Here is a 25,415-nt window from a genome sequence, read left to right on the forward strand (position 1 = left end):
AATGAACAAGCATAAATTTCAACATCTTCTTGAAGGAATTGTATGAAAAGTGCAATGACCCTCTGCCCATAAATCGCAACCTGGATGCAGAATGGTGCTCTATCTGCTTCAGGCAAGAAACGGGCCTAAACTCTGCTTGCTTGTCCCTGGTGGTCCCAATTTCATAATCAGTCCGTTTATCTATTTATCAGGGTTTTATCAATATGAACACATACTCCAATCACTTAATTCAGTTCCAGACTTATCTTCCAACAAGAGCAAGTTAGGAAGATTAAAGCACAGGTAGGCAGGAGTGGAAAATTCTGTGACATATCATTTTCATATTCGGCAAAATCTTTCTCCCCAATCACATTATACCTAAGACAATTCTACTCAATCACATTGCAGCAGGCTTCTTAACCAGGCTCAGACTGAGAGAAAAGCTTTGGATAAGTGTTGCTTTAAATTCTGAGGTAAGTGGACTATGATTAGGGCTCTAGAAATTAAATGGCAGAGCTTACCTGCATAAAATTGTAACTCCATTCAAAACACACATGGGCTTCCATAAACTTCAAACTACGCTGTTTTCGTTGGTCACCGGCAATCATGTGATTATGTTTTCATTGGTTACCAGAATTTTGGACGTCTTCCACAATTAATTAATTCTTAAAGATTTCATTTTATTTAGCATATTTTTCTAATGGACACATTTTATAATATTGTTTTAGCACTAATTTATTTAACTCTTTGAAGGTCCAGCTGTGCATTACTTTGAAAGCCATCAATGGTAATTTTTTATAGTAGATTAAAAATATTGAGATATATATATATCTTAACTTAAGAATATATATACATAAATTAAGTATTTTACAGTCATTGGATGAATTCTCCAGCAATTTCAAAATACTGGAATGTATTTTTTTCATTTTAGCACTGATGTTGTTAAATACTACTCTGATAGTTTTCTATTTGTTCATTTTACACTAATTTAATTAATTGTTATTCTGGCCGCAATGAGACCCATCTTCCACCATTTATAATATATTAAAAGCCTTGCCTATAGTTCACACTTCCTGTAAGAGTCAGTTACTTCAGACATCACGCTTTAACAGATCCTGACCATGAGCAACGCCACAGGAGATTTGATAGTTTTATAAAACTTGTTAGCACTTGTTACACCAAATGGATTAGTTGTATTGCAGAGTGAAAATATAGCTCAGCTGGGTTTTTTTTTAAAGTCAGGTCCATCAAAGTACGGTCTTTGTTGGTTTATCTCGTTTCTGAAATACTCTCCCACGTGGACTTACTGTAATCTTTAATGATATTGTTCCATATATTGATATTTTGTAAAATGTAGATTACAATTTTAAATCAAAATGAGTGGTTGTCACTCTGGCTCCCTGTTTCCATTCTGCGGCCTTGTCCGTGCCCGGGTGGTCCTCGAGACGGAGCATGCAGTGTCCGCCGGTAAGCTCGAAGTGGGCACCTTAGGCACTAGAGCGTATAGTGGACGCGGGTGCCAGTATTATTATTTAATTTTAAAAGTTTCCTATGATTTTGCTTCAGTCCTTTATCAGTTGTGCCGCTCTTTTTTTTTAAAAAAGAGGCCACTTTAGTTTGGTTTTTGTTTGATGACACTGGGACAGTGTTTCCCTCTTGGTTTATTTAGAGAAGGCAACACTGTGCAGCGCCATGTAATGTCTGCAGCCCAGCCTCGTTGTGAAATGAATATGGCGGATGTGGGCTCTGTCTATCTGTCAGGTGGGCGGCTCCGCGGAGCGGCCGGAAGTGGTGTCCAGGAGCCTTGTTTACGTTGGCGGGTTGATGCGCGAGGCCGAGGTGAGGGTTGGGCGCGAGCGGGTTTTATTCCCCGTTCAATGCCGCGAGCGGCGGCTCGAGCGATGGGTGAAGTCGGCGGAAGATGAGCTTCACCTCGGCCACTCCCAACCGGGCCCGTTACCGGCCTGGACTCGGGGGGCGCATGTCCAGGCGAGGCCCCGGCCCCGGCCCCGGCCCGACTGCAGGGAAGGGCCCGGCTGTGTATGTCGCCAGTTGCAGTCGACGTGAACAGGGCCAGGGCCGGGGGGCCTGTTACCGTCCCCTGATGTGACCGGGGACGGGGGGGCGGTTACTGTCCCCTGATGTGACCGGGGACGGGGGGGCGGTTACTGTCCCCTGATGTGACCGGGGACGGGGGGCCGGTTACTGTCCCCTGATGTGACCGGGGACGGGGGGCCGGTTACCGTCCCCTGATGTGACCGGGGACGGGGGGGCGGTTACCGTCCCCTGATGTGACCGGGGACGGGGGGGCGGTTACCGTCCCCTGATGTGACCGGGGACGGGGGGCCGGTTACCGTCCCCTGATGTGACCGGGGACGGGGGGGCCGGTTACCGTCCCCTGATGTGACCGGGGACGGGGGGGCGGTTACTGTCCCCTGATGTGACCGGGGACGGGGGGCCGGTTACTGTCCCCTGATGTGACCGGGGACGGGGGGCCGGTTACTGTCCCCTGATGTGACCGGGGACGGGGGGGCCGGTTACTGTCCCCTGATGTGACCGGGGACGGGGGGCCGGTTACTGTCCCCTGATGTGACCGGGGACGGGGGGGGGGGGGGGCGGTTACTGTCCCCTGATGTGACCGGGGACGGGGGGGGGGGGGGGGGGCGGTTACTGTCCCCTGATGTGACCGGGGACGGGGGGGGGGGCGGTTACTGTCCCCTGATGTGACCGGGGCGGGGGGGGCGGTTACTGTCCCCCTCATGTGACCGGGGACGGGGGGGCCGGTTCCCGTCCCCCTCATGTGACCGGGGACGGGGGGCCGGTTACTGTCCCCTGATGTGACCGGGGACGGGGGGCCGGTTACTGTCCCCTGATGTGACCGGGGACGGGGGGGCCGGTTCCCGTCCCCCTCATGTGACCGGGGACGGGGGGGCCGGTTCCCGTCCCCCTCATGTGACCGGGGACGGGGGGCCGGTTACTGTCCCCTGATGTGACCGGGGACGGGGGGCCGGTTACTGTCCCCTGATGTGACCGGGGACGGGGGGGCCGGTTACTGTCCCCTGATGTGACCGGGGACGGGGGGGGCCGGTTACTGTCCCCTGATGTGACCGGGGACGGGGGGCCGGTTACTGTCCCCTGATGTGACCGGGGACGGGGGGGCCGGTTCCCGTCCCCCTCATGTGACCGGGGACGGGGGGGCCGGTTCCCGTCCCCCTCATGTGACCGGGGACGGGGGGCCGGTTCCCGTCCCCCTCATGTGACCGGGGACGGGGGGCCGGTTCCCGTCCCCCTCATGTGACCGGGGACGGGGGCCGCAACAAAGGTTCACTGGATTGATTCCTGGGATGAGAGGGTTATCCTGTGAGCAGAGATTGAGTAGAATAGGCCTATATTCTCTGGAGTTTAGAAGAATGAGTGGTGATCTCATTGAAACATATAAAATTCTTAGCAGGCTTGACAGCATAGTCTGTTCCCCTGACTGGAGAGTCTAGAACTCAGAGTCATAGTCACAGATAAGGTGTTTGCCATTTAGGACCGAGATGAGGCAAAATGTCTTCACTGAGGTTTGTGAATCTTTGGCATTCTGTACCCCAGAGTGGATGCTGAGTCATTGAGTATATTCAAGACTGAGATCGATAGATTTTTGGACACTGAGGGATATGGGGATAAGGCAGGAAAGTGGAGTTGACATGGAAGATCTGCCATGATATTGAGGAGCCGTGAGGCCGTCTACTGCTCCTATTTCTTATGTTCTTATGGACCAAGAACAGTGGGCTTGTTCCTGTCTCGTAATGTTACCGGGGACGGGCGGCGGTTCCTGTCTCGTAATGTTACCGGGGACGGGCGGCGGTTCCTGTCTCCTACTGAGTGGATGCATTTGTTTTAGTCTTCTAGAATCTAGGGAATTCTGGAACGGTCCCTGTGGATTGGGAGGTAACAAATATAACCCTGCTATTCATAAAACAAGGGAGAGAGAAAACAGGGAGCTATAGGCCAGTTAGCGTGAATCAGTAGTAGGAAAAATGCGAGAATCTGTTAATAAGGACGTAGTAACAGGGCACTTAGAAAATCCTAATATGCTTAGCCAGAGTCAACACGGTTTTATGAAAGGGAAATCGCATTTCACCAATCTATTAGAATTTTTTGAGGGTGTAATTAGCAGGGTGGATAAAGGGGAGCCAGTGGATGTAATATAGTTGGATTTTCAAAAGACATTAAATAAGGTGCCACCTAAGAGGCTGTTACACAAGATTAGGGCTCTTGGGATTGGGATAATATATTAGCTTGGATTGAGAATTGGTTAACAGTTAGAAAATAGCAGGAATAAACGGGTCATTTTCGGGTTGGTAGATTGTAACTAGTGGGGTGCCGAAAGGATCAGTGCTAGGGTCTCAGCTGTTTTCATCTAAGTCATTGATATAGATTGTAGGGGCAGAGTGTAATGTATCCAAGTTTGCTGATGATACAGAAAGCTAGGTGGGAAAGTAAGCTGTGAGGAGGACATAAGGAGGCTGCAAAGGTATAAAGGCAGGTTAAGTGAGTAGGCGAGAAGGTGGAAGATGGAGTATAATGCAGGGAAATGTGAAATTATCCACTTTGGTAGGAAGAATAGAAAAGCAGAATATTTTTTAAAAGATGAGGGACTAAGAAATGTTGGTAGTCAGAGGGATTTGGGTGTCCTTGAACACAAGTCACGGGAAGTTAACATGCAGGTACAGCAAGCAATGGGGAAGGCAAATGGTATGTTAGCCTTTATTGCAAGGGGGTTGGAGTACAAGAGTAAAGAGGTCTTGCTGCAATTCTATAGGGCTTTGGTGAGTACTGTGTACAGTTTTGGTCTTACCAAAGGAAGGATATTCTTGCCGTAGAGGGGGTGCAACGAAGGTTCGCTAGATTGATTCCAGGGATGTGAGGGTTGTCCTATGAGGAAAGATTGAGTAGAATTATCCTCTATTCTCTGGAGTTTAGAAGAATGAATGGTGAACTCATTGAAATGTATAAAATTCTCAAGAGGGCCTGACAGGTTGGATGCTGAGAGGCTGTTTCCCCTGACTGGAGAGTCTAGAACTAGGGCTCATAGTCTCAAGATAAGCCATTTAGGCTGAGATGAGGAGGAATTTCGTCACTCAGGGTTGTGAATCTTTGGAATTCTCAACCCCAGAGGGCTGTGGATGCTTTGTCGTTAAGTATATTCAAGACTGAGATCGATAGATTTTTGGACATTAAGGGAATCAAAGGATAGGGCGGGAAAGTGGAGTTGAGATGGAAGATCAGCCATGATTTTATTGAATGGCGGAGCAGGTCCGAGGGGCCGTATGGCCTTCTCCTGCTCCTATTTCTTATGTTCCTACTGTACCAGGGACGGGGGGCTTGTTACTGTCTCCTACTGTACCAGGGACGGGGGGCTTGTTACTGTCTCCTAATTTACCAGGGATAAAGGGCAGGTCACTATCTCCTAATGTACTGGGGACAGGGTCAGGTTACTGACTGCTAAAGTACCGGGGAGAGGGAGTGGTTACTGTCTCCTATTGTAGCGCAGACAGGGGGCGGTTACTGTCTGCTACTGTACCGGGGACAGGGGGCTGGTTACTGTCCCCTAATGTACCGGGGACAGGGGGCTGGTTACTGTCCCCTAATGTACTGGGGACGGGCTGGTTTTTTGTCTCCAACTGTACCGGGGACAAGAGCTGGGTACTGCATCCTAATGGACTGTCTCCTACTGTACCGGGACTGGGTGGTAACTGTCTGCTAATGTACAGAGGGAGGGGAATGGCTGCTGCCTCCTAATATACCTTGGTGGTTGTTTCTGTCTCTCATTGCACTGGAATAGTTATTGTCTCCAAATATATAGCAATTAGGGGTATTACTGGTTCCCAATGTACCAGGATGACGGAGGAGGGGGAGGGCGGAGATGACTGTGACTGTCTCCTAATGTTCCTGAGTTGGGGTATAGCGGACTCTTGATGCACCAGTGACAGGAGATTAACCACAAAGCTGAGGCTGCAATTTATATTTGCATTTATTTGTCTTTTGTTGTTGTCCTGGCTGAGTTTCTTGGACCTGAAGGTTTTGGATAGGGTTGTTCTTAGCAGTGTTCACTCATTAGCGAGTAAATCCTGAATCAGAACACTAAAATCTGTTAATATACATAGCTTGAGATTTATGCAAATTAATGGTACTATTGATTTTGGTCCACCTGTCGCAAATAGATTAATACATTAGTTGTCAGTACCGCCTCGCCCAGGTATATTAGCTGATCATATGTCACTTCACTCCCCTGTCCTGAGTGCATAAGTCTTGTTTACTAACTTAATCAGGGTGGGGGTGAGGGGTGCTACTCTCAGCTAATGTGCATTGGAGGTTATTGTCAGTTACTTAGTAAATTTCCTCTCCCCCCCCCCCCCCATTCCAAACTGGAAGGTGATCAGTGCACAAAGAAAAATCAATACATAATTTTCCCATACAGAAGTAAAGGGGAAAGGATGGATGTTGTATTCACAAAAAAAAACTTTGGTGAATTAAATCTGCAGATCTCCCCAGACAGAAAGAGAAATTGATAAGCAACTACTGGTTGTAGCAGCAGAAGCCAATCATATATTGGCTGTACCTTATATGTACGTGTTTATTGAGGGATGCTTGCAAACGTCTGGTGTGAGAGGGCAACATAGAATGTGCATGGATGTTAGTTGCTCAAGTCAGTCCCACTGTATTGGCATGTGGCTAAATTTGCTGGTCCCTAAGTTATCGTTATGCCTCATTTACACTCCAGTGTTGCCCTTGATGGTGAGAATGCCGTCAGAGGAAATGCCGATGCTGTAGCATCCTGCCTTCAGTGATTTTGCGTAGCGCCTCCAACAGCAAAACAAAATGGCTCAGTATGATCTTCCATCTTGATTCTGCCTGCAGGATTTTGTTTTTATCATTGCCACCCTGGATGGACCTTCCCCCCCCAACATTGTGGAAGGTTCATTCCCTGGTTGGATTGGTAAAACCACAAGTGTGTTTCCATTTTTGAGCAATTGTGCGTAAATTTTGTTTTGTTCTTGAATCTGCTTCGCAGTTTAAATGGGATAATTTGTTCAGAGTGAGACTCGAAACTGTGAAGGAACAGCTCCCATTAGAAGGTGATTTCAAAGGGTTCTTGTACTCTCTGGAAAAAGTTTTGTAATTTAAAAGGGGTATTAATTAAATAAGCATAGTAAGAGGCAGCTTCTGTAGGTGTTAAATCTCAGTGTGGAATATGGTAAATAAACTGAAAAGCATAATTCTGTTTTATGAACATCTTGGTAATATAATTCTGAAAAAACTACGTGCTGTGGGGTTGTACATATTCGGTCCCATCTCTGCCTTATGATCTACACAAGTAATTGTGGTTCCCAGAATTGCAAGAATTGTCTTAGCCTTTTTAACGTTCTTTTATGTACATCATTAGCACACCATACAGTTGCATACATGAATATAATATCACTGGTTGGCAGTTCCAGCTACAGAATAGGGTGTGGAGCTTTGCATACCTAATTTGTGTTTCGCACAAATTTCACAAGTCATCATTTTCTCTATGGAAAGGAGACGTTAGCACAACAAGATACAGAGCTTTAATCGGGGTATCCAGGAGTGTAGGGTATTATACTTTTCACCCAAGTTGCCATCTGAACATGCACATTAACACCCAGGATTAATGTAGCACTAATATTTGTCATCCCGGTGCTTTGCCATAATGAGCCTATGTGTGTGTTTTATAGAATGTAATCTGCTCCTTCTAATTGCTATCCCATTGGGTGGAGTTGGTTGGTGGCAGGCTACTGATCATCAATGGTGTTATTGGGCTTGAGGCCGTGTATCGGTTTGCTGGGTCATTTTCTAAAATTTGTTTGTGGGATGTGGGCGTCGCTGACAAGGCCAGCATTTATTGCCCATCCCAAATTTCCCTTGAGAAGGTGGTGGTGGGCTGCCTTCTTGAACTGCTGCAGTCCGTGTGATGAAGATTCTCCCACAGTGCTGTTAGGTAGGGAGTTCCAGGATTTTGACCCAGCGACCATGAAGGAATGGCGATATATTTCCAAGTCGGGGTGGTGTGTGACTTGGAGGGGAACGTGCAGGTGGTGTTGTTCCCATGTGCCTGCTGCCCTTGTCCTTCTAGGTGGTAGACGTCGCGGATTTGGGAGGTGCTGTCGAAGAAGCCTTGGCGAGTTGCTGCAGTGCATCCTGTAGGTGGTACACACTGCAGCCACAGTGCACCGGTGGTGAAGGGAGTGAATGTTTAGGGTGGTGGATGGGATGCCAATCAAGCGGGTTACTTTGTCCTGGATGGTGTTGAGCTTCTTGAGTGTTGTTAGAGCTGCACTCATCCAGGCAAGTGGAGAGTATTCCATCACACTCCTGACTTGTGCCTTACAGATGGTGGAAAGGCTTTGGGAAGTCAGGAGGTGAGTCACTCGCTGCAGAATACCCAGCCTCTGACCTGCTCTTGTAGCCACAGTATTTATGTGGCTGGTCCTGTTAAGTTCCTGGTCAGTGGTCACCCCCAGGATGTTGATAGTGGGGGTTTCGGCGATGGTAATGCCGTTGAATGTCATGGGGAGGTGGTTAGACTCTCTCTTGTTGGAGATGGTCATTGACTGGCACTTGTCAGGCGCGAATGTTACCTGCCACTTATCAGCCCAAGCCTGGATGTTGTCCAGGTCTTGCTGCATGCGGGCACAGACTCCTTCATTATCTGAGGGGTTGCGAATGGAACTGGACACTGTGCAATCATCAGCGAACATTCCCATTTCTGACCTTATGATGGAGGGAAGGTCATTGATGAAGCAGCTGAAGATGATTGGACCTCGGACACTGCCCTGAGGAACTCCTGCACCAAGCCCGGGGGCTGAGATGATTGGTCTCCAACAACCACTACCATCTTCCTTTGTGCTAGGTAGACTCCAGCCGCTGGAGAGTTTTCCCCCTGATTCTAATTGACTTGAGTTTTACTTGGGCTCCTTGATGCCACACTCTGTGACATGCTGCCTTGATGTCAGAGGCAGTCACTCTCACCTCACCTCTGGAATTCAGCTCTTTTGTCTATTTGGACCAAAGATGTAATGAGGCCTGGAGCCGAGTGATCCTGGTGGAACCCAAACTGAGCATCAGTGAACAGGTTATTGGTGAGTGAGTGCCGCTTGATAGGACTGTCGACGACACCTTCCATCACTTTGATGATTGAGAGTAGACTGATGGGGCGGTAATTGGCCGGATTGGATTTGTCCTTTTTGTGGAGAGGACGTACCTGGGCAATTTTCCACACTGTCGGGTAGATGCCAGTGTTGTAGCTGTACTGGAACAGTTTGGCTAGAGGCGCGGCTAGTTCTGGGGGTACGAATCATCTAATCCCCCTGCAACTGCTGGCAGTACTTATTTTGTACTAGCTGCCTGTTCCTATATTACTAACTGGCATTTTGTCAATCCTTTTAAGGGGTCAACAAGTTTCACCAGATGTAGAAAGACTCTTGCGAGGCAGCTACCTCATCTGTACTTTCTGCCAAGTGGAGCAGCAGCACGTCCATTTCACCAGCCACAAACAGGATGGTCAGTTGTCGCCCACAGACTCTGATTCGTACCTTCACTTTGGGTTTTTCATTGCTTCACTTCTCACATAATCTTTATGTCCCGTATGCAGCCACTTACCTTTTAGTGGCTGCATTCCTTTAAATTTGAACGGCAGCCATTTCAAGGCTGAAAGCTCACCAGATTTGCTGCCCTACCCTTATTGTACACCCTTGCAAGGTTAACACTGTGTACTGGGCATATTTAAATGTTATTAATGAACTAGCATTGCAAAGTTTTGGCATAGCCATTTCTTTGCTCTCCTGGTGCCCTTATTGGGCATCATGCTGTGGTCTTGGTGGCACTTGCCCTTTTCTGACGTTGCCCTTATTTCCTACTCTGTTATCCCAGCTCCCTTGACCTGAAATATACAGTTGATGGGAGATTGATTACTCCATATATCGGGTATCTGATTTCATTCAGCCCCTCCAGTCTGCTTCCCTGTCCACCTCGCCCTATCACTGTTAGGCATTAGGTAGAGTAGTAGGGGTGGAGAATATTTCATTTTTTTTTCTTCCTTGCTCCTTTGTCGTAGGATGTTTTTCTACATTAATGGTGCTAAATAAATGCAAGTTGTTGTATCTCCCAGGAACATTTCCTGACTTGATTTGAAAGAAAAAGCAAGAGACAGAACACACTTACGGATGCAGATAGGCTGATACATATGGAGGGAATATTAGGACAGCATGAGCAGGAGAGAGAAGTGTGTTGAATTGGAACCTGTGGAAATTTTATTTCCTTTTCCTGCCTTTTATTTGGGTCAGAAACCTTGATAAGGGCATTCCAGTGGGGATGGAGTCACTGAACAATGATTGAAAAATGTAAGTAGCTTTACTGTCTTACATAAAGGTGGATATGACAATCAGCATATCAAAAACTAATAGCACAGTATGAATCTACATTTTTGGAGATTTATTTTAATCCGACTGTACCAAAAAGTATAAGTACAGTATCCGTTTGATCTGGTGGTCCTTTATGTGCACGACTGCTACCTGTGAAGGTGCCGTGCCATTCAGTTTAACTGATGAGCATCAATCCATATCTAATTATTTGGTTCGATAATGAGTTTTTCTGCATATTCTTATCGTTGCTGCATGGGTGATTTTGTTACCTCTGGAGTACCATTAGCTTTTGTAGTAGGGACTGAGCTGGTTATTAAAACTGTATGTGAGAAATAACTTTGGGTAATTAGTAGCAAAAAAAATGTGATGTCGTTTCTGACAGGTAATGAAAACAAGTACAATAAATCAGTTTTGTTCCTGGTGCTGTTAGCATATATTGTTACCAGATGGTGCAGGACAGTACCCTGGAGCTGGGGATTCTTACAGTATATTGCAGTAGTATTTTACAGGGGAAGTGAGTAAAGTGGGAATGGTGTTTCCACCACAGTAAAAGATGTGTGGAACAATTGGCAATACTATAAGAGAGATTTTGAAGTTCATGGGATGAGGGGAGTTCAGAAGGCATGATGAAACGTTTCAGATATTTTGTCATGCAATGTACAGTTGATTCTAGATAAGTTAATTTGACAATTACTTGTTACATGTTACATGACAGTTGCATGTCAAGGGGTTCAGATGACTCATAAACCTTACATCTTGAGGGGCTTTTCAATGTCATTTGGTTCCCTCTGCTACAGTCTTAATCACACTCCTACGTATTTTTGCTCTGGATAATGACACAAAATTAAAACATTTGGAGGAACAAAAAAAAATGGATGTGTAGGAGTTAATCGAGCCAAGCAGTAACTTTAAAGTTAAGTAGTGTTGATTGTAGGTATCTGGGGTACAGTTCTTAGTTCATGAGTGAGGAAAGCTGCATAACTCATCCAAGCTTCAGTCTTTAAATATTTTGATTGTGCCTCAGTAAATTGTGTGTAGGAGTATATTTCAAACCTGTAATCAAGTATTTTAAATGATTGTGGTACCCACTGAGTATTCTATTTATACCACTTTTATCGAGGGAAGGGGGAGTGGAGAGGGGTTCAAATGGTATTTGGTGCAGTTACCCCATGAGCTATCAAGAATGTCCTTTTTCATTTCATAGAAGCAAAAGGTTACTACTGAAAGAATACTGTTTAAAAATTAGGTGTGAGTGGCTGTTACATTAGAAATAGAACATCTTTGTTAATTTGCTTTTCTAGAAAACCTGATACAAGTGTACACATTTTCTTAGAAAATGATTTGTGTGTTTATTAGGATTAAAATGTAATCTTTTCAGAAGGTTATCTTTACATTGTCTTTGCTAAGTGAAAATTATCTGCAGATCAATTTTAGTTTAAGCACCTGCTGGTCCATGGACCATTTATATCACTTTAAAATTCAGTTGTTTGCAAGTTCTTTATGTATTTTTTCCATGACTTGTGCATCACTCCCCAGCTTTGTTCAGCTGGTATTCAGAACATCTTCATTTCCTATTGTCAGTCAAGGTCAGAAGAATATGTTCCATCTCTAGGTTACAGCAAACACTGAATCTTAGTTCAGATTTCTTTCTTCACCAATATTTACAGTGTGTTAGTTTGAGTGAGCTGTCACCACCAGCTGGATAAAGAGAAAAGCAGGCTAGCTCAGTGTGAGTGGTTTCTTACTCTGGAATAAATGACTACAATGGCCTTATCCTGAGTATTCGTCTGAAAAGTACAGGCTTGTAAAAATTATTACTTGTAAGTGAAATATATTTGCAAACTTGTGATGAGGTGACTGATCTCCTGATTGAGCCTTTTTCTCGCCAATTCTGAGGTTAGATGTGCAAATATAATGTATCAATTAATACTGTTCTACTTGTTGAAAGGAAGTGAGGTTAAGTGAAATGCATTTTTTTCATGTGAAGCCTCAAAAAAGGAATAAAGACGGCAGTTCCAATTGGAGGAATGACCACCTCGTGGTAAGTTTTGAAAATAAAAAATACTATATAAGCCATCAAGTAACATGAACCCCTCAATTGAATTAGTTCCTTACGATCACTTCCAGATATCCACTGTTTTATTTGGAATCAATCAAATTGTTAAGTTTTTATTATTGCATTTGTCCATTTTATGTTGGCATTGATAATGTACAGGTCAGCAGTCAGTGCTGTCTATTACTTTGCTGCATTAAGGTATCCACACAAGGGCATTAACAGTTTGAGGACTCTACTACAGTTTTATTTTTAAAAAATCTGTTGATTACTTGGAAACTTCCAGTGTGCACATACATACTTTTACCTTATTGTCACAGGTCTATATTAGTATTTACCATGAAGCAATCTGTTTCAATTGAAATAGTCATTTTTAATTGCAAGGTATTTTTGAATTGGGAAAGTGATTTTAGAAACCCCAAATTGGAGTTACTTCAGCTGCGATAAATATTGCGTTTCTTCGCAGTTCACAGATCAAGATCAGAAAATCCTAAAATCAAGACAGTATGGAATCTGGGACTGCACAGAGCATGAACCCTGCTGCCCCTGAGGAATCTGCTGGTGTGGTGGGCCTAGATGAACCAAAAAAGATGACCAGGGAGGACTGGAGGAAGAAGAAAGAATTAGAAGAGCAGAGAAAGCTTGGTAATGCGCCAGCAGAAGTCGATGAAGAAGGAAAGTGAGTACGGTTTAAATTTAAAATCTTTACTTTCTATTTAGTCAGCTGATTTGCTCCCCGAGGAAGAAACACATTAAAGGATTGAAGATGGAAAGTGTTTGCAAGCTAGGGCAACAGGCGGATGTTGCTATATGGCCGATGACTACTCTGCCTGTTCAGATACCTTGGCTGTGTGAATATTTTTTATTTGATGCGTTGTGTAGAGTTAAAGTATTGATTCTATGCTCATTGGTGCTAAGTATGTACAACTTTTTTTAAAAGAACAATCTACAAGGCTAATATTCATAGTCCTTGGAGTTTGTCGAATTTTGATAGCAATACAAAAAGATGTTAGCATCATTCTATGCATTCTTATTTTTTAATAACTGATTATTCAAAGAATTATATAATTTGGTTTTGTTTAGTTGTAGCATACCTGCATGTTGATGTATGGGTCAATCACTGGTTCTTGTGCTGATTAAGTTTAAGGTATTTAGTTAAAATGTCAGAGCCACATTCCTGAAAGACTGAACTTAGAACTGTTGTACTATATTTTATTACTACTAGCAGGCGTCCCACGGCATTGTTCACGGTGAGTCGGATATGTTATAAGTTCAGGTGTGTTATATGAAGTCGTTTTATCAGGGACTTACCAACATTGGGGGTGGCCTTGTGATCTGGTACTGATATGGAGTCTGGGCATCTTGCAGAGCTAGGCTCAGGGTGTGGAAGTCCCAGAAGTAGAGTCCAAGGGTTCCAGGAGCATTGGAGAGGGGGATTATAGGAACACTGGGGCAGTTTTAGGGATCTGGGATCATTGGGAGAGGGATCCTAGGATCTGCGAAAGGAGTTCTCAAGATTTAGGAACAGTTATGCGATCGGGCAGTACTGGGAATGCAGTCTAGATGTTTGTGAGCAGAGGAGATCTGGGGAGGGAGGTTTTGAGGTCCAGTAGGACTCGGAAGGGAGTTTCTGAGCATTTGGATTGCTGCGATCTGGCAGTATTGGGGGTAGTAGGGTCTAATGCCCTTGTGGGGCGGAGGCACAAGACAATGGGGCCCAAACTACCACTGGCCCCTTTTGAGCCATCAGCCCACCTCTCTCCACATCCTCCAGAATGTCAGCTACCATTATTTCCCCATTGACAGTTCCTATTTTTTATATTCTTGCCTCAAAGCATTTATGTGTAAATTTCTTGTTGTTTAATGGATGAAAAATCATGGACTGGGGAGCGCAATTTCCTGATATCCACTCCTGACGTGTGCTGGGGACACACTATTAGTGAGTCTGCCGAATTGTACTGTTCCTAATAAACATAAATTTCTATAATTAAGCAATTACTGAATAAATTGTTCAAAGTTCATTGCTTATCAATTTACAAATTTTTCTATAAAAATTCTTTACACTTCAAAAATGGCTTGAAAGATTTTTTAATTGAATATATACAACCAAAAGTGATTGACATAAAACAAGTTATCTTTAGCCATCAGCAAAGACCCCACAGTAGCATCTGCTACTGTTTGCACTGCTGTCTCACTTGAAGCTCTTGCTGTTCCCACCTGTTGCCTTTGTTTTTCTGTGAGGAGTTCATAACAGAAAAGCAAATTGTAATCTATTTATATATTTGTCATTTGCCAGTTTAAAAAAAAGTGTTGAGAATTCAGGCTACAGCAAAGAAACTCTCAAATCCTCACAGCATCCTACACTTCAACTCATGGTGATGCACCAATTGCATGCTGGGAAATTCAGCCAACTGCATATGTTCGGAATGTGATTGAAAGCTGTCAGAGGAAAAATATCCAGCCAAACCCCAGGCTTTTGGGAGAGGCTCAGGCTTCGAGTAAAACTTTAAAGATACCAAGACAATTCAGTGGCACATTTAATCATATTATTGTGAAATGGTAATTTTTTGTGGAACAAACCAAATTCTTAGTCTCCTATTTTGGGATATTAGAAATTTCAATTGCTGAGAAAAAAGTGGTGGATGAAAAATTTTTAGAAAGCATTTTGCACAGTTTGTAGGAGCACTGTGACCAAATTGCACAACCGTATAGTGATTTACTCTCACTATAAAATAGTAGCGATTGTGTGACACATAGCTTGACACCATTAACATTGAAAATACCTATCGCAGAGCCACCTACTGGAGTAGCAGATACTTGAGGTACTTGTAATGAGTTTTCAATGAAACACCCACCCCATGTGCTGAATTCAATATGTATATAGGTAATTTATTAAATAAGTTACAAACCAATAATCTGATTGTCCAAGGGGTTAGACATTAGTATCACAATGAACATTCCAGTTAATTTGATGTTTAAATCTGAATGTGTCCCTTATGTCAGGGTAATAGGTGGTGAAATGTTCGTTGTGACCATTCATAGATCACAACATAATGGTTCAGCTTTTTCTTGGAATGCCGGCTTTAATCACATTTTAATGTCCACTTTATATCCAGTAGAATTTGGAGGATCTAATAATGTATATGCATTAATCCAATTTGAAAGGTCCATCCTCTGTTTGGATTACCAAATCAGAAGTGGAACAAACCAAATTCTTAGTCTCCTACTGGTTTGCATTTGCTCTTGTCCTGTCTACTAATGGATGGAATGAACACCCTGCCCAAGTATTGCTGGGGTAAGGAGTGCTGAGCTGATCAAAACCCTCTGATGTGCTGTATGCTTTGATCAGCATAATAGAAACTACACACTGGATAACAGTGGGATAATATTCACCACTTGGATTCTTAAATGGAATAAAAGTATTCAGATTTCACCATTGTATAATCCAAATATACAACAAGTTAGTTTGCAGTGTACTGTAAAAAGTTGAATTGCTTTATGATAGTGAGAAGACTGCTGTGCAATCCCAAACAATATCTCATGTGAGAGGGCAGGCAGCTCACCTACTTCTAGACTTTAGCCAGTTTTGTGTGTCTACCTGTTAATAAGAGTTTGTAAGTGATCTGGGAAGACTTAACACCTGACTCTTCCTTTCTCCTCTTCCCCCCCACCCCACCCCCCAATCCAGCTTATGTATTAGAGTACCTTGACCTCTGCTCTATTTCTGATGTGCCATAATAGCTTAATTGCCACTTTTTTCAATCAAGGTATTTTGGAACTGCTCCTTGATCCTTTGGTTGGCAAAAACTCCCAATCTATGAGCTTAAAACAAAACATGAACTATCAAAATTTAAACTAACCTTTTGCTTGCACCTGACAGAGACATCAACCCACACATTCCTCAGTATATATCATCAGTTCCGTGGTACATTGATCCCTCCAAAAGACCTACTCTCAAACACCAAAGGCCGCAACTTGAGAAGGAGCGACAGTTCAATTTGATTGGAGACTGGTACAAGAAAGGTGTACAGGAGGTACGTGAAGGGTGTGCCTGTATTTGTTTCCATTGAGATTTTTAATTTTATCATTTTAAAAAGAAAATGAATTAAAAAACACAAAATATAGAGGGCTATCTAGTTTTTGTCTTGTAAGGGAGTACAGTGTTTGTGGAATACTCAAGGTAAGGTGGTTGTATGACCTGACTCTGGAGTATTCTTATAAATAATCAAAGGGAGAAACTTTGGCCATCTAGCAGCTACAATGGTTGAGCAGAGGAATCCAAAATTACAAATGCAATTTGCCTACTTTGTGCCATGCAAAATATTTCAAATTAAAGAATAGGCCAGTGAAGGAAGGAGGATTTCTGGACTATTCGTGATAAGTTTGGCTAAAAAAGAAAAATAAGGCACTGTGAAAAGCTTTGAGCAGTGATAGCTTAAATTCTGTTTTGCAGTGTATAAATGCAGTTCATCAACTATCATTAGCTGAGATGCTACAGTGTTGGTTCCAGCCAGTTAAAATTTAAATGTTTTGTGAATGCTGGCTTCAGCATCCATACTCTCTCAATGCTTACACTAATTCTGGGTTAATTTTACAAATGGTCCAAGGAACCCAAGCAATGTGAGACCAACTTCTACAGGCTCTAACTCTGGATTTATATTGTAAATTGAGTGTTACTAGGTTGTAGTGTAGCAACCTGCAAGCTTTCAACAAAGTTTAATTGTAGATTAGGATTATTTTTTTTCCCCTGCTAATTAGAATTCATTAAGCTTTTAAAACTTGAATTGGGCTAAACCCTTCATTGTTGCAAATCTAGATTTCGACTGTATTAATTTATTTTCGGGTTTGCAAATCTATCTTGGTCTGAAGAAAAACACAAAAAAGCTTGATGCCCTGTGGATGACAGAACATAAAATGGACACAGCTCAAAAGCAATCTTAGCAAAATAATGGAAGTTATTTGTCACTAATGGGCAAAAGTAGCATTTAAAAACAATGCAGCAACCAGAATTTAATGCATAATCATCATTAGTTGATGTAGGGTTCAAATGGATGTGGAATGTTTGTAAACATTCCCTTCCCTCGCATTTACAAAATTACAACTGATTAGCAGAAAACTTTAACATATAGAAGTGCAGTTGTTTATTGTAATAATATTTCACAGCAAAAATGTTTATCAACTGTGTTACCCTTGAAGTATTACGTCAGGCTGGTATAAAAATTTGCACTGCAGAAATGCGGCCAAGTAATTTAATGTGTCTCGGCATGAACTGAACTGGACAGCCTTATCTGTTAACTGGAGAATTGTGTTCTATTTGGATGATCTTGATTTGAACTGAATGCAATCTTTATGGTGCTATAAATGGGCATTTGAAATGTCAAGGTGGATAAATTCAAGAGACAAAAGCACTTTAATGCTAATATGTGTGCTTTCTTACTCAGGGTTCTCTTGTCACCAAATACAGGCGAGGTGCATGCGAAAACTGTGGAGCATTAACACATGTGAAAAAGGATTGTATGGAAGTAAGTGACTGTTAATTTCAAAGAGTGATTTTTGCTTGCACCTTTTATGTAAATTATTTTTAGGGCCCTTTCTCCCAGTGGTGCTTTTCAACAAGGACATCAGAATGAGAAATGATTTACTTAGGCATATATCGTGAGAGGTGTACTGTTCCAGAAATAACCTGTTTAGTTTAGGTCTGTTGCCTTAAGCCATGAAAAATGTGGTAGCACCTCTGACTGACTTTGGAAATAAATCCACTTAACATTTTATGACATTAGTGGGTAGGGGGAAGTGTATAAAAATGGTTTGAAAATATAATTTATAAGAGGGTTTATTTGCATAAAGCAGTATATCAAATAATCTAATTTTACTATAAAAATGATATGGGGAAAAGATGTTTAAATTTATGTTAATAGATTTTAGTTTTGCAGCTTTGTTAAAATATTTCTGTAATTTCAGTTTTGAAAGGATAGAAAATTCTAGGTAGAGTACTCTTGTGTTTTAAATAGTCCCTTAATCTCTGTGTAAGATAATACATTATAAAAATATTCATTATCATTTAAAGCAACTCTGAATTTCCTGTCGGAGAAGAGACCAGCCATTTTGGATTACCACCTCTCCAAACCCATCCTGGTGACACCACCGACTTGAGTTTCCAACCATGTCCTGAAGCAGTTCCATTCATTTCAGTGGAACTTGCAACTTTGGCTTGGCCTAGGTGCTAACCTGGAGCTAACCAACCCAATCAGAACACTCTACAAACTGGGTACACTGCATACTTTGCTGCTAGCATATTTTATTTCAGCAGGATGGTTTTAGATTAGCTCACAGGCTGATCTAAAGCTGTGACACTAATTAAAACAAATGGAGATGATCCAGGATGTAGTTGGTATCAGTGATGTCTCAAATGTGAAGTGAGATGTTACTGTGGGGGGAGTACAATGTAAGATCAAGGTAAGTACTCTCCATAACTAGATATTGAGATTTTTTTTTAAAACTTTTTTTTAACCACCTTCCTGCTCCTCTCTTTTCCCCCCACCCCCAACTTGAATCTTTAACTATATACAACAGTGTTGGGCCAAAACTGAACTTGCTGACTTGGATGCCTCCAAATTGCATCAGGATCAGTCTTAGATATAATCTACAGAATTTTCTGTATGCCCACACACTAGTGGACCTTGTAGAGTTTATGTGTGAAGATCTGAAATGGAGGGTTTTCATGTTGAGGGGAATCGGTGGAGAAAGAACCAAATTAAAATATAAATATTTCCTACTAATTTCGATGTTTTTGTTAGAAAAATGCCACAGAAAACTTTATATTGCATACTTACATATGCTTTCCTTAATCTACATTGTATTATGTTCTTTGTTTTTGCTGAATTTTCTTTTTTTTGAATAGAGACCTAGAAAGGTAGGAGCAAAGTTTACAGGTGTCAATATCGCTCCAGATGAACACATGCAGCCAACATTTTCATTTGACTATGATGGAAAACGTGATCGCTGGAATGGTTACGATTCAGAGGAACATATGAGGATTGTGGAGGAATATGCAAAAGTTGATTTGGTATGTGATAGAATACATTATCGTATCTTTATTTAGCCCAGTGGAAGAGTAACTGTGTGAAGAGGCATTGCAATGGCTGAAAAGTTTTTTTTATATATAAAAGGTTAAGTACAGAGTTAATAATTGGTTTGTTGTAGTGAGTATTGGTATAGACATTCGTGTTGCGTCTGGTTGTAAGCAACAATTTTTTTTTATCCATCCAGCTCTTTTCCAGTGTTCAAACTGTTATCTCAACATTTTCTTCATTTAATTCTAAATATAGAATTTTCAAAATTATCTTAGGTGTCATTAATTTGAAAGTTTGCCTTTTCAGCTCTGTCAGCTGTGTGGGCGTGACTGACTAGAGGCTGTTGTGTAGCAACAGCAGTAATTAAGACCTGGAGGTACACTGTGTTTCATTTAAAGTCTGTGTTATTTTGGGAAGTACTGTTCAATTTAAGGAAATTATGGATGGCTTCGGTTATTTTGAGAAGTACTGTTCAATTTAAGGAAAATGTGGAAGTCCTGCAGCTTTGAACTATCACCCTATACTTAATTTGGAAAGAGAATGTTGAGATTTTGACTGCAGATTACGAAGAATGGGAAGGGAATCAACAAAGCAACAAATTTAAAAAGAACTAGCCCAGTTTAAAACTATCTGTACTACACATGCATTTTTATATTTTCTCAGCATTCTAATTAATTACTTTCTCTCCCTTTTTCTGTGAGGGGTGGGGAAAAATGGTGTCTTCCAACTTACTGCCCCATGATACATTGAGTCTAATGGAAAAAAACCAGAAAAGATCCTCTCTTTTGATTTGCTGAAACAAGCTCCTCATAAAGCTGAAAAGTTATGTTTTGTGTCCTGTAGATGGAGCCAAAAGCATGTCCTGTTACAGAACAAAGCCTTGGCTTGTATTCATGTACTTAAATCGTTCTTCTACTGTGATTGGGAACGCTTACAGGATTTATTGAACAAGAAGTCATCTTGTTTTTATGACTTTGTATTTGTACACCATCCTTGTTATTTGTTTTTTTTAGAATTTAGCAATGACTTCAGCAATTTGATAATTTGAAATTGTGTTTTATGATGCAGGAAGTCACACTGGCAAGATAGTCAAAATGGACAGATTGTCTTGTAAATGGGTATAACTTCCCTGCTGGAAAGATAACTTGAGCCCTAATATCTCAAAGGGTCGCCAATTAAACCTGAGCTCACGGGTTTCTTTTTATTTCAGTAAAACATTGGTAACGATTTCAATAGCAGAGGTTGAAGAATTCATTGTATTACTAGATGCTTTAATGTGAGCACAGCATCAAATTTTGTAAGAGGTCTTGTAGGATTTAATGAGAGTTGATATTTCATTTAGAATAAATGGCAGTAAATCTGTTTGACTAATGGGAATTTAGTACATTATGTAATCTATATTTAATATATCTGCTGCCCGTTTTCTAACTCGCACCAAGCCCCATTCTCCCATCACCCCTGTGCGCGCTGACCTACATTGGCTCCCGGTCCAGGATTGCCTCGATTTTAAAATTCTCATCCTTGTTTTCAAATCCCTCCATGGCCTCACCCCTCCCTATCTCTGTAACCTCCTCCAGCCCTACAACCTTCCGAGATCTCTGCATTCCTCCAATTGTTGCCTCTTGCGCATCCCCAATTTTAATTGCTCCGCCATTGGCGGCCGTACCTTCAGCTGCGTAGGCCCTAAGCTTTGGAATTCCCTCCCTAAACCTCTCTGCCACTCTACCCCTCTCTCCTTCTTTGAGAAGCTCCTTAAAACCAACCTCTTTGACCAGTTACCTGTCCTAATACCTCCTTATGTGGCTCGGTGTCAAATTTTGTTTAATAATGCTCCTGTGAAGCACCTTGAGACGTTTTATTACATTAAAGGCTCTATATAAATGCAAGTTGTTGTAAATCTGTCAATTAATCAAGCAATAAAAGCGTATATAGATCACAAAGATGTGTATGATGGCTGTGTATGATGAGTTTGATCTTGGGAACATTCTTGTAAAACATCAAAATGAAGTGAGTGAAAATGTACTCCTTAAAACAACTTGCATTTATGTAGTGCCTTTTTAATGTAGAAAAAATCCCAAAATGCTTTACAGAGGTGTAATAAAAAAAAAGGTAAGTACCAGCAAGTATGTACCTAGAAAAGTCAACACCAAGTTGTCTGCAAAACATATTAAGACTCAAACTGAAGTAATCGGTGGCTACTGTTTAAATGATATTGAATCTCTTTTAGGCCAAGAGAACTCTGAAAGCTCAGAAACTGCAGGAAGAGCTGGCATCTGGGAAGTTGGTGGACCATGTGGTTAGTATAATGATCAGGATATCTACATTGGTGTTTAAAATTGTAGAAGTTTATTAGCCTCAAGACTAGGCAGAAACTGTAGACAAAAGTTTTTGGAAAGAAATTTTACCTTTTTATTTTTTTAGGTAGATAGATGGATAGATAGATAGATAATTATAGACAGATAGGAATTTTTTTTTCTGTTCTGCATCTAACAACTAGCCCAGATAGTCCAATTAATCCATAATCTGGCTCATATGCAGAGAATGGCCTATACAGTATCCTGACAAAAGATCTCCTCTTCCAGATTTGAAAAGCGTCTATTATTAAATCACCCCTCTTTGTGGCTTCAAGTTTGTATGGTAAAACTGACCAAAATTGTTTCGTTTAGGGTCCTAAAATATCATCTTGGAAGGCATATGTTAGAGAAACATTGTGAGCAGTTGAGTTCTGCTCCTGGAACAGATTTGTGTAGCTTTCTTGAAATCTGTGTTTCAACAGTTAGCCCTGGAAAGGTTTGCAATGCACCAAATGCAAGAGGGCCCAGGAGCAGCTCAGTATCCTGTCTTGGGCCATTAACATCCCCTGGAGTGGGGGGGGGACCCCTGGCTCAGGCACATTTGTTGACAGAGGCTTGCACTGACAAAAGGAGGAGGAAAGTTGAGCACAGCTGCAGGCCTAAAAGGCTGCCAGTCTTGGTGCCTTTTGGCTTCTACTGGAGAGCTGCAGTTGGAAGTCCCCAAGGTCAGCTGGTTACGTTTCAAAAATGTTTATGCTTCAGCTTTGGGCTACTCCACGGCTTGATGCCTGGCGCACTCAGGCCTTCACGTTTGAGGGAGTTCCTGGTGCAAGCTCATCATATGGTGTATTTGCATCCATAATTAGGGCCTGTGCCTATCACAGACTCGGGCCTTGCTCCGCCCACTAAGGGGAAGCCCTGGGAATCCTGGGACAGCATAGAGTAGAGATCCAGTGAAAAGCTTCCATACCCCATTTTCCTTGCACCTGAAGAATGGCCATTCTTGGATCTAACAAGTTAATATATTGCAATGAGACTTTTGTGGGGATTGCTTCATCTTTTTAAATTAAAACGCAATGGAGTATATAGTGACATTACCAGTGTTGCTTGTTTAAAAACCTGGTAAAATGACTGCAACAGGTCATGATGATGGACTTCAATTCAGGGCCCAGACTCCAAAACTGAAAAATGGTGCTTCTTTGTCCTGTTCCCTCCTTGCCTTCTGGGCATGTAACCTTTTAATATCTCCGTTAGTTTGACATCATTTGGAAACTTCCATTAGATAAACACTCGTGAAAGGGACTCCTTTTCAGTTTGAATGAAAACATTTTTGATCCTGTTGTTTTAATGTGAAGTAGAAATTCATTGAAAATAGATGCAGACAGATTGAAGCAAAAGCATTACGTAAATAGAAAATAGTTTGTTTTCAGGACTCAAAACTAATGAAATTTCTTAAGATTATTCATACTCATGGATACCAGCTGCGTGAATGTGATGATAATTAATAAATGTGATCAGGAGAAGAACTGGTATTTTTAATATCTTGATTGCTGGAAACCCCTCTCAGTAGACATTACTTGTATAACATGATTGGAAAGTAACAGATTTTTGTGACTAATTTTTCAGTGGCAAATCTTTGCTTGCTTGAAGTAAATAGCAAGTGTAGACTAATATGTTGTATTATGCTAATGGTGTCATGAGGTTGTTCAATTGTGATACACTAGCTGTAACGACCGGATAACAGATCATTGCTTATGTTAGCGCATTATTTGTAAGTAAGTCCTGGAATTTCTACTGTGCTTTTTTAATCTATCTTTGCCTCCCACACCCCTAGATAAGTTTTTTTTTTTGGTAATTTCACTACACGCTATTGCATAATGCAATAGATGTGAATAATCTACCCCTTGCCCACCAAGCCAAACCACCTCCCAGTCCCCCTTTAGCTCTAGCCCTGAATCCCCATATTTTTACTTTCTCCATTGTTTTCCTTTATGCTTTTCCCAAGCTCATCTCATCCATGAGATTGACCTGCTGCTCCCTCAATCCCATTTCCACAAAACTTCTGACCACTCCACTTCTCTTCCTAGCCTCTATGCTGCTGACATTGAAACTTGTTCCCTCTCCTCATTGTCTCCACACCCCCCCACTTTTCAAAACCACCATCTACATACTCTCAAAAAAACCATACCTCATCTCCTCTGTCCTCACTAGCTATTGCCTCATCTCCAACCCTCCTTCCCTCTCCACGGTTCTTGAACTTGTTGTCTCCCAGATCTGTGCCCATCTGTCCTGCAACACTCTGTTTGAATCACTCCGATTAGGTTTCCATCCCTCACAAAGCACTGAAATGCCAAAGTCAAAAACAACATTCTCTGTGACTGAGACCTCAGTGAATTATCCCTTGTTAATCTGCCTGTAGTTTTCCATCCCCTTCCCCACCTTCTCGTTTATTGAGCAGCTTGGTCTGACTGCCCTCATTTAGTTCCATTGCTACTTATCGGATCAAAACCAGAGTATCTCTACCAATGGCTTCTCTTCCCGCTGCCGCACTGTCACCTCGGGTGTCCTTTAAGTACAGTTCCCATCCTTGCTCCTCCTCATCCTCATTTGTGATAATTTCTGAAGACACTCAGTCAGCTTTCACATGTACACTGATGACACCCAGCTCTACCTCTCGACCACCTCTTGACCATTCCAGCACCTCTGTGCTATCAGACTGCTTGTCTGAGATCAAGTCTTGGATGAGCTGTAATTTCTTCCAGCCAAACATTGGGCAGACAAAAGTTATCGTCTTCAACCCCCAACCCAAACTCCATACCCTTGTCACTGACTCCATCCCTTCTCTATGTAGTCCAGGATGATCCTGATACAATTTCTTCAAGTTTTCCGATACTCTCAGGACCTACTGGGGTCAGGACTCCATTCAAGGACATTTTAGAGTTAGCACACCAGGGCAGGATGCACAAATTATTGCTGAGCATGTGGTTACTGGAAAGTTCAATGGCACATTTAGTCGGCAGGAATTGCCTGTCAATTGCTAATTTAGAAATAATAGTGCCAACAAGCAACGCGCTGCACCCCACATCAGAACATATAACTACAGCTATTCTGTTCCAAACTCATGTCCCCAGTGCTACGAAATCAGATGGCTCTTCCTTTCTTGATCAAGGAAGTTACCATATACTTTTCGTTCTTGCTTAAAGTGATTATAAAGATCAAGAGAAATAATGCTGGAGTAGTTTTGATTGTGCCATACTTGTCTCAAAGCTTGAATTAATTAATTCAGGTCATTAAAGCATTCCAACATTCTCACTTCCACAGAAATGCATCCATTCACTCTATGGAAGAGGGAATATTTGGCACCAAGGCCTGATTGTCTATGACTAATTTCCTAGCAATTGAATAGAATGTAATACACAGTGATTATCTTTCCAGACTTTGAATACTATCTTGGCTTCTTGTAAACATACCATTCAAAAGTTGTATAACTACAAGTAGAAAAAGTTATTCCTTTGATAATGATCTGGGTCTAGTCCATGTGTCTTGTGAGACCTTTAGCAATTATAAAGAGCATAAGCTGTGTGATGTG

At 42.1% G+C, this 25,415-nt stretch overlaps 1 protein-coding gene across 2 annotated transcripts in view; it reads left to right on the forward strand.

Annotated features, from left to right (window-relative positions):
- Nucleotides 1-1,737: 1,737 nt before the first annotated feature.
- The window catches only part of slu7 (SLU7 homolog, splicing factor), a 40,034-nt gene continuing 16,356 nt past the window's right edge, over nucleotides 1,738-25,415 (forward strand). Inside the window, exons 1-6 of one of the 2 annotated variants that reach the window (XM_067996439.1) lie at nucleotides 1,738-1,818; nucleotides 12,926-13,138; nucleotides 16,340-16,493; nucleotides 17,901-17,981; nucleotides 19,361-19,525; nucleotides 21,760-21,828. In XM_067996439.1, the coding sequence (XP_067852540.1) occupies nucleotides 12,966-13,138; nucleotides 16,340-16,493; nucleotides 17,901-17,981; nucleotides 19,361-19,525; nucleotides 21,760-21,828 (642 nt within the window). In that variant the 5' untranslated portion in view covers nucleotides 1,738-1,818; nucleotides 12,926-12,965. Of the gene's footprint in view, nucleotides 1,819-12,393; nucleotides 12,448-12,925; nucleotides 13,139-16,339; nucleotides 16,494-17,900; nucleotides 17,982-19,360; nucleotides 19,526-21,759; nucleotides 21,829-25,415 lie in introns of those variants that run through there. The other variant, XM_067996440.1, reaches the window with a different exon arrangement.

This window comes from Heptranchias perlo, chromosome 14 (assembly GCF_035084215.1).
Source record: "Heptranchias perlo isolate sHepPer1 chromosome 14, sHepPer1.hap1, whole genome shotgun sequence".
Taxonomy (NCBI): domain Eukaryota; kingdom Metazoa; phylum Chordata; class Chondrichthyes; order Hexanchiformes; family Hexanchidae; genus Heptranchias; species Heptranchias perlo.